The sequence below is a fragment of the Notolepis coatsorum genome (assembly GCF_963971535.1).
Source record: "Notolepis coatsorum genome assembly, chromosome: 17".
NCBI lineage: Eukaryota > Metazoa > Chordata > Actinopteri > Aulopiformes > Paralepididae > Notolepis > Notolepis coatsorum.
The window spans coordinates 54,926,129-54,935,552 of record NC_140181.1 but is presented as its reverse complement, the minus strand read 5'-3'; the positions used below and the strand labels follow the sequence as shown (position 1 = coordinate 54,935,552).

The 9,424-nt window shown below is 42.5% G+C and overlaps 1 protein-coding gene across 1 annotated transcript in view; it reads left to right on the top strand.

Annotated features, from left to right (window-relative positions):
• tbc1d25 (TBC1 domain family, member 25) overlaps nucleotides 1-8,796 on the top strand; it is a 33,110-nt gene extending 24,314 nt beyond the window's left edge. Inside the window, exons 6-7 of the mRNA XM_084333118.1 lie at nucleotides 6,029-6,304; nucleotides 6,663-8,796. Coding sequence (XP_084189244.1) covers nucleotides 6,029-6,304; nucleotides 6,663-8,414 — 2,028 coding nt within the window. The 3' untranslated portion in view covers nucleotides 8,415-8,796. The remainder of the gene's footprint in view (nucleotides 1-6,028; nucleotides 6,305-6,662) is intronic.
• Nucleotides 8,797-9,424: the final 628 nt, after the last annotated feature.

The following is a 9,424-nucleotide window of genomic DNA, read 5'->3' as shown; positions in this document are numbered from 1 at the left end:
TATTTCGGGGGCACTGAATTTTTATGATAAACGGTAGGGGTGGGACAGTTCACAAAATGGACGGTTCGGTTCGTATCGCGGTTTTGGGGTCACGGTTTTCAGTTCGGTTCGATATACGTAAATTTTTATAAAAAAAAATGTAACACTCAAATCTAAACATGCTTCTCATTTATTAAAAAAAAATAAAAAAGTTTACAGTGTTACAGTGTTTACAGCTTTAAATAATGTTTGGCACACAAAGACCGAACTGACTGAAAAATATAGGCTACATTTGTAGTATTAACTTAGTGCAAACAAACAATATGCTCAGCCAGCACTAGACTTTTCTTTCTTTAATATAAACACAAAAAAACAATGTCAACCATGTTTAAATTCCCTGATTGTCAGTTCTTAATGGAAAGATTTGTGTTCTGCTTGAAATTATTATGTATCTGTCTACATTTATTTAGACTAACATTATTTAAATATTGAGTGCAACTGTGGTGGATTACGTAATTCGGTGAGTTGGAACTATCTGTATTTTATTTTTTTATTATTTTTAAAAAAAACACATAAACAAACATGACAACACACGATAAGATATACAAGCATTAATTGTCAGAGCACATCCAATGAAATCACATTTTAGTTAATTGTCTTATATAAGATATACCCCTAATACCTGTTATCTAAAAACCTACACACATATTATGCTCCAGCTCGAACCCCCCCCCCCCCCTCCCGGACCCCACCTTGGGAAGTACCTCCGAGTTGGAACTATCTATGGGTTGGCGCCGGGTCCCCACGGACATTTTAGTGTCACTCACCTTCAGCTCAGGCAATGTTATTATCAGCTCCGGTAGCTCCGGTAACGTTAGGAGGTGATGGCATGCAGTGGAAAAGCGGCAATAGTCCCGGTTGGAGTTAGTAAAACACAGTTGTATGTTAGCCTTCTTGGATGTTGAATAAACGCCTATCATTGTCTTTAAACACCCCGCCTCTCAGACTCCCATTTCCTCCTCTGCTAGCTAGTAGCTACGGTAACATTTCGTTGACTGTATTACCTCGCGGGCTGATTCTATAGTTAAAACGTGCGTTGTTTTGTACAAACTGCTAACGCTATGGCAAGATGTGTGTATGCCTATGTAATGTTAATGGCTATGTTTTTAAAGTCGTAATGAAGATTGATTTAGATTGTGCTTGCCATTTGTACACAAACTGACTAGCACCTGGCTCAGCTGCAGTGCTGCTGCAGCAGCCAGTGCTCACCTCCGCCAAATGATTTTTTTTTATTTGCGCGTCATCTGAACCGTACGATACACAGACGCGCCATTACCGGATAAATATATATATATAATTAGTAAACTGTCGGGGGCATTTTGTGCCCCCCTTAACTGATTTTCGAGGGCATTTTGTCCATTTTCAAGGGCATTATGCCCCAAGCCCCCGTTAATTTCGAACCCTGGAGGCTATTGATGACTTACTTCTTCACGAACACACTCATGTGACAGCAGACGGCACTGGAAACAACATGTGGCGGCAAGATGGCCGCTGCATTTAATCACCAGACTAAGGACCCCTGGGCTGTCTAGAGAGATGCCTGGCTAGAAAGTAATAGGACACCTGGTGGTCCAAATAATTGCCTGACTGGAAATAATAATAGTACACAGCATAGAAAATGGGGATTTTACAACAAACATAGACATGTTTAAACACCACCAATTCACTCTTTATGTTCCACGCCACCCCTGCACTCGTAGCATGCTTGTGCGGTTTCCTTGTGCATGTCCTTGTGCACGTCCTGGTAGAACGTGTGATACACAATTTCTCCTTTTCTCCTACCGTGCTCGCTCGATAGCGCCCATTTCACCAACTAGTGGTGAAAAACTCCATTGGTAATGGATACCAAATGTAACTTTCTGCTTGAGGAATGTTTCCCCCATAATTGTTTACAGAATAAATTAGCTGGTTAACATGGTCAACGTCAAATCAAGGACTCAGATTGGTACTTGGCACCAGTGAGTACTTAAAACAAAGTACATGTATTAGTCTTAAACAGCCAAGATTAGTATTGGTACACCTCCAATACTAATTAAGTCTGTTCCAGGCATTTGACATGCTTCATTGGAGTCCTATGTAGCTCATTAGTAAGTATTAAAAGAAAGCATCTTTTAATGAGGGAGATTTTACATGTTGTCAGTGTATGTTAATCCAAAAGGGTGGATTCCGTATTTGGCACGAGTGACCGACCTGTTTCATTTGCGTTTGAACCAAGAGAGGCTTTAAATGTAAATTGGAACACAATTATTAAGGAATGTGTAGATATTCTTGCACACTGGTCAAAAGAAATCGAATTTGTTGACTAGCATTATACATTTTTTATTGGAATCTCAAAATGTGTGCATGAAATACGCTAGTTTGCGGGAGAAAAATACTCCCAGTTAGAAAATAAGTATTTTTTTCTCTTGTGTTCTTACATTTAGACAATTTCCAAGAAAGGCACAAAAAGTTTGGGAAAAGTCTAGAAATTCACCATCACACTTCACACAATTGCTTGATCCTAACAGAGACTGTGTATGTCATTAGACTGAAGTATTAGTATATGATCAGCCTATAATCAAAGGTGTAAACAGATGTCCAATAAACCTTGTCTAACGGATTCAAAGTAAAGCTTGCAACTCATTTCACAAATGCTATAAGATTTAAAGGGGAACATCACCCAAAATAATGTTATTTCCATGGCCTAAAAAAGTTCAATCAATGTGTGTGATTTTAATTTTTTTTTTACCCAATATGAAAGTACAGGTTCATACCTTCAAAATAAGCCATCACTTGTACAAATCAGGCGGATACTTTTCAATCTATGTCTTATGAATCATGCTGATAACACACTATTTATTCCAGAGCTACAGGCCCTCAAAGAAACCAGAGCCATTTCTCTTGCTATACATCATGACTACTTTACACAGAAAGCAATGTAAACCCCCCCACACTTAACACCTTCTAGTCTGAGAGCAGCCCTGCCTTTGTTAGTCTAATGACTTATGATTTGTCATTTAGCGACAATCCGCGTTGCAAACAGATTCAAAATGGCGGAGCCATATCCATTATTAGAATGGAACTGTACATACAGTAGATTTCATTCACTGTTCTTCAGTGCACGCCTGGAGATACTAAATCTAAATTGAACTCTGCCATTTGAAAGAAAAGATTTGGCCTGATCCATAGATGTGCGAGTTGGCTATAATAAGGTAATTTATAGGCCTGGTATTCTATATTCTATAATAATATTATGGAATTCAGTACTGTATCTACAAAACCTTCTGTTTAATCATCTTCCCTTTATTCATTTGCTTAGATTTTTTTTGTAAAGGTGATCTCAAGAAGGTACTGAACGAGCTCAGTGGCAGTTTTTCATGTCTGGTCATTTTTAGCATGGTGTTATTCACTGTCAAAGATGCAAAAAAATCATAATTTATATTCTCCTTGTTTCATCACAATTTACTCAAGCCTAGTAACAGACACAATATTTCTGACACTGGGAATACATTCCATAGATGTCCCTAGATACCAAGAACATGCAAATGGACCTTGTAGAAGTGGAGCAATCTTCCATTTACTTAGGTATGTATTTTAGGCGGATTTTCAGAAAATAGGGCTATGGCTTAAGAGTTTAAAGGCTTCATTTTGGATAAATCATGGTGATTGTAGATTCTACAGACATTGTTGGAATTAAATAATTATAACAATAATAGTATGACAATATTTGTATCATTAACAATTACGTTTTACATTTATAGTCATGACTCAACAAACAATGTCCGAAAATAAATAAATAAAAAAGATGCACTCGGCGCACACCCAGTTCTACAGTATGACTTCCATATATTTCCTAATAAAACAAGTCATTAGAATAATATAAGCCTACTGTAACGATTCATTACTCACGTGTATAGAGTGTGTGTGCGCTGAGTGCATCTGCCTTATGCATCATCACCAAGCCGTTTCTCTGACATGGTTCGTTGAGTCATAACTATAAATGTAAAACGTAATTGTTAATTATACAAATAGTGTTGTATTTATTATCATTATAATTATTTAATTCCAACAATGTCTATCAAAGTGACGGCAATCCCCAAAGACTTGTCCCAAAGAAGGCTGTTGAAAACACGGGCACACACTGGTTTGTCTGACTTACGACACCTTTTCGAGTTCGTAAATCCTACAACGAATTTACAATAAGAAGCTGTTCGAGAATGACGAATAAGTACGTAAATCGAGTTACGAATGAATTCCTTGGAAAATGTCACATTATGTCCATTCGAGAATGAGGACCATTGTTGATAAAGGGAAACTACACCTAATGTCATCTAATCCGACACCTCTGCTGCAACACTGGTGCGTTGGTGTGGATGGGCCATTTGTACGACATCATGCTGTGAGCTTTTTAACCCCCCCCCCCCCCCCATTTGAAATACATTGAAGTGAATCCGCCATCAGCTCTATTTTCAATCTTTCAAAATGTTCAGTTGCTATTGCATGCACTTATTTGTGTTTCATTACACGTATACCGTAATTCCTCTAATAGTAACCCCGGCTTGTATTTGTTTCAACTGTAGCGGGTACCAGGCTTGTATTAGGAGGAGGCCTGTATAAGAGGGAGGCCTATATTTCAAATTTTCAAACGGATCATAATGAATAAATCAACATTTTGTGTCAGTTTGAACCCAGTAAAATGTACTGGGTTCATTTATTGAAACCAAGTACTGTATGAAATAGTAAACAGTGCAATTACAGGTGGTCACTGGTCATTTCAATCAAGTAACTAGCTCAGTATGCAGCTCAGTATATTAGTAACCCGGCTTGTATTAGGAGGCCGGCTTATAATTGCTTAGCTCAAGAGTGCACCCGGCCATTAATAGAGACCCGGCTTGTATTTGAGACCCGGTTACTATTAGAGGAATTACGGTATGTGCATACTTACCAACTGTTTCGCCTGTTTTATTGCAACACTACTATCGCCAACATCTAAGAAGAAGGTAGATCCCCCCCCTTGAACGGCCCTTCTTAGGTTTCTCTCCTCCACATTGCCTGTGGTGCATTTTTTCCTATTGCTAGGTTTTTAGTGAGTTTTTCCTTACCTTCACGTGGGGTATGTCTGGGAGTGTTGCATTCATTTATAAAAAAAAAAATTGGACTTCATGGTGTTTTTGTTTTGTTCTTGATTCATTGTGATGTTTCTTCTTGACTTGTTTAAAGAAGACGTGTCCGGCCCATGGGGACATTAACGTGTGTTGTTGGGCCTTACAAATACATTTGACTTTATTTGAATTAGTGCATAGCAATCTAGGAAAACAAATATGGCGGCAAGGTGAATAAGGAGAATAGGAGACTGATTTTGTTTTGAGTATTAGTCGTTTTCTCAGTTCTGAAACAGAAAATGTACCCGTATACTATTTAGAACATTCCCCTGTGCTCTGTCACCTATAACATCTTTCCCAATTATTTGTTTGTGGAGCAGCTCAAGACTTTATACCTGATGACATCACACATTTGAGTTGTTAATTTTCACTACTATTTTTGTACTGTCCTAGACCGCAGGAATAACGGATCAATTCTGACATTGGGTGTTTGTTGGCTATACTTGTCTGTTGTTCTGCATATTTTTGGCTCTGCTCAGGAATGTGCTCGGACGTACAATTAATCTACCACAGTTTGGAATTTTAAGTAAGGGCTTGGAGGCATACCGAATAGGAAGGTATACTATCGTGTATCCATGCAACTTTACTGTACCGCCGTCCACATTATGTATATATTTTTAAGGTAATCAAAAAATATATACATAACGACAATTGCATTACAAGATAACAGCGTTAGAAAACATGTCATATCACATCGTAATTTGTACTGTAAAGCCATAAAATACCATCATACTGTCAAAACGAAGAAGAATATCACAATATAAATTTGGGCCATATTGCCCAGCCCTGTGTCCAAACCGAATCGTGAGTGCTTTTTGGTCCTCATGTTTGCTCCTCTGGCCCACCAGGTGGTATGGCGGTACCTCCTAAACGTGTACCCCGACGGCCTCACCGGTCAGGAGAGGATGGACTACATGAAGAGGAAGACCAGGGAGTACGACCAGCTGAAGTGGGAGTGGACTGTCAGGGTCAACGATGACGACCTGGACTTCATCCGCGGGAACGTCCTGAAGGACGTGCTGAGGACGGACCGTGCCCACCCATACTACGCCGGCTCCGAGGACAGCCCCCACCTCACGGCCCTCACCGACCTGCTCACCACGTTCGCCATCACACACCCACAGGTGAGTAGAGCTATTGCTATATTAGAGCTGATCTGCCATCTACAATAATCCCGATAAGATGGGGACTTATTAATATAGAATTAATATTGTTTTTATTTTTAGGCCTTTTAATTGGAATTAGGGATGGTCACAGGTATTTGAGTATAGCTGATGGTTTTGTTTGTTGGGGGAGTATTCATATGCATTCAAATGCCCATCTCTAGTTGAAATATATGCATGCCTAGGACAATGGGGGTAAATGTGCTTCCAGAGACACAGGTCTTAACCTCTACACCATCTCTGGGCACCTTTCTCTGTTGTGTTGAACATGTTTAACATCAGTTATAATGTAACCTAATTTCATACTTTTATTTTACAGATATCGTACTGTCAAGGCATGAGTGACATCGCCTCCCCAATACTAGCGGTGATGGATAATGAAGCCCACGCGTTCATCTGCTTCTGCGGCATCATGAAACGCCTGGAGGGTAACTTCCGGCCTGACGGGCAGCTCATGTCAGTCAAGTTCCAGCATCTGAAGCTGCTCTTGCAATACTCTGACCCTGAATTCTACTCCTACCTGATCTCCCGCGGAGCGGACGACCTCTTCTTCTGCTACCGGTGGCTGCTGCTGGAGCTCAAGCGGGAGTTCGCCTTCGACGACGCCCTGAGGATGCTCGAGGTCACCTGGAGCTCCTTACCTCCGGATCCCCCCGAGACGGAGGTGGAGCTCCTGGGGCCGCCCCTGGAGAAGGACGACAAGGTGACGAGAAGGACACGACGTACCGACAAGGACCCCCTAGTGGACGGTTACCTGGGGGGAGATGATGGGGAGCGAAAGGAGAGACAGCGGAGACGACACATGCTGAGGCCTTCGAGAGAGGAGCCGGACGGAGGGAGGAAGACGGGTGTAGGAGAAAGGGGGAGGCGATATGCAGGAGCTGCAAAGGAAGGTGAGGATGATTGTGAAGTTCCACCTGCTCCTCCCTTCGAGAAGCAGAATAGTTTTGGGGAGTTTAAATACTACAGTGCCAGGAACGAGGACAGCTTCGACATGGAGCACAGTCACCCGCCTGAGGAAGTCATGGAACATGTGGACCCAACACCTGTATTTGTCACCCCAACAAGCCGTCAGTCCACAGTGGACAGCGAAGAGGACCCGGGAGAGAGAGCACCTCTAATAAAGAACCACGACGATACCTCCTCCCCCGAGACCGAGGGACAGAGCTCCCCCAATGGACAAACGGAATCCCCAGCCTCCCTGTTTCCTAGTGGCCTATCGAACTGGAAAACCAGCTCCTCTCCATCACCTACATCCTCCGCTTCGCCCTCCAGCTGGCCAGGGGCTTCGCCGGACTCTCCTCCAGCGAAATACTCGTGTCCGACTATTAAGAATGGAAGGGCTGCTTCGCCAGAGACGGCTGCAAGAGTGCTGGCGTCCTTTGCCCAGGTGCTTAGCGGTGCTGGAACTAACTCGCCCACCACACCCACTGTGAAAACATCCGTCGCTTCTCCATCAATGTCTCAGAATCGGTCTTTGCTCTCATCGCCCATTCTATCGTTCGGAAGAGGGCCCTCGTTGCCTGGCGGCAAGCCCTTTTCCAGCAGCCTCCCCTCCCCCTGCAGCAAGTCTCCCAGCACCGCCGGCAACACGCCCAGCTCCACAAAGACGGAGACTAGCACCACCATCAAACCGTGCTGTCTGCCTCCGCCCCAGGAGTTCGGCAAGGGGAACCCCTTCATGCTGTTCCTGTGCCTGTCCATCCTGCTGGAGCACCGCGACCACATCATCAAGAACAGCCTGGATTACAACGAGCTGGCCATGCACTTCGACCGTCTCGTCCGCCGCCACAACCTGGGCCGGGTGCTGCAGCGCGCCAAGGCCCTGTTCGCCGACTACCTGCAGAGCGAGGTGTGGGACTCCGAGGAGGGGGATGAGGTCAGCTCGGACTCCCCGACTACTGCAGCCATCGCCGCTCTGCGCTCCCCGTCCCCTCCCCAAACACACACCACCAGGCCCCTGTTCACCCCACTTGCCTCCCCTCAGCCATCCTCTCCGAACTCCACCTATAACCTTGCTACCACAATCCCCTCGCCGACGGCTCAAGTCCCCCTGTCACCTTCTTCCTGATTTCCTCATATGTACTTGACCAGCCCCTCCTTTCTCTCTCCTCTGTGAACTATATTTGTGGCCTATTTGGAGGCGTTTATCCTTGTCAATGGCCTCCCACATTTGGCTGGGCTATGACTTGTGCTACTCTTTCCTACTCTATGTTTGCTCCAAGTAGTGCACTTCTGGCATTCCTCATTACTCTATTCACCATGTTGATTTTTTTTAACAAGTTTTATAATGTCACAGTCCTGCTCTCCCAACAGGTTTTATGGCAAACAGGAACTCTGAAAATTTTATCGAATTGGAATGAATTCTGTATTTACAACTGATGTTGAGCAGAGGGATAGCCTACATCACATCTCCAACCTTGACTTACATTCTTTATTTATTTTTTACTTTAGGGTTGCAACTAACGACTATCGATTATTGAAATTATTAATTGGATAAAAAGAAAAGAATAATAATTTAATGCAAAAAACAAAACCTTATTCCTCATCTTGTACAATGCTCTTTCCAACAACTTGCAAATTGACAGTTATAATACAAATTTGTTTTAAATGATGACAAAGAAAAACAAACTAAGTGTTAAAACGCTTTGCTATACATCAAATGGTGTCAACAACAGGCCATGGAGGTGCAGCATAACATAGACCAAACTATAAATAGTTTCCAACAATTTTCATAATCAGTTAGTCGATTAGTTGTTGCAGCTCTATTTGACTGAAGTTGGGATTTTCATATCATTATCTAACCTTCAGTATTTCCCCAATAACAAACCTGTGGGAGATGTAAAACCCTGCGATGTGGGACTTTTCATTGACCCCTCAACTTGTTGGCATTATGCCCCCTTTTAAAATGAGTACAAATGACAGGCCACGTACTGTAGTGCACTTAGCCCATGTTGCCCTCGTTTATTTACTTCATGAAGTTATGTTGTTTAGGATACTTAAGTGTCTTAACCAAAAGAAGAAAAAAAAACAAGTTGTGTTGCTGCTAAAACCTCATATAGTTTCAAGTGCATCTGGAAT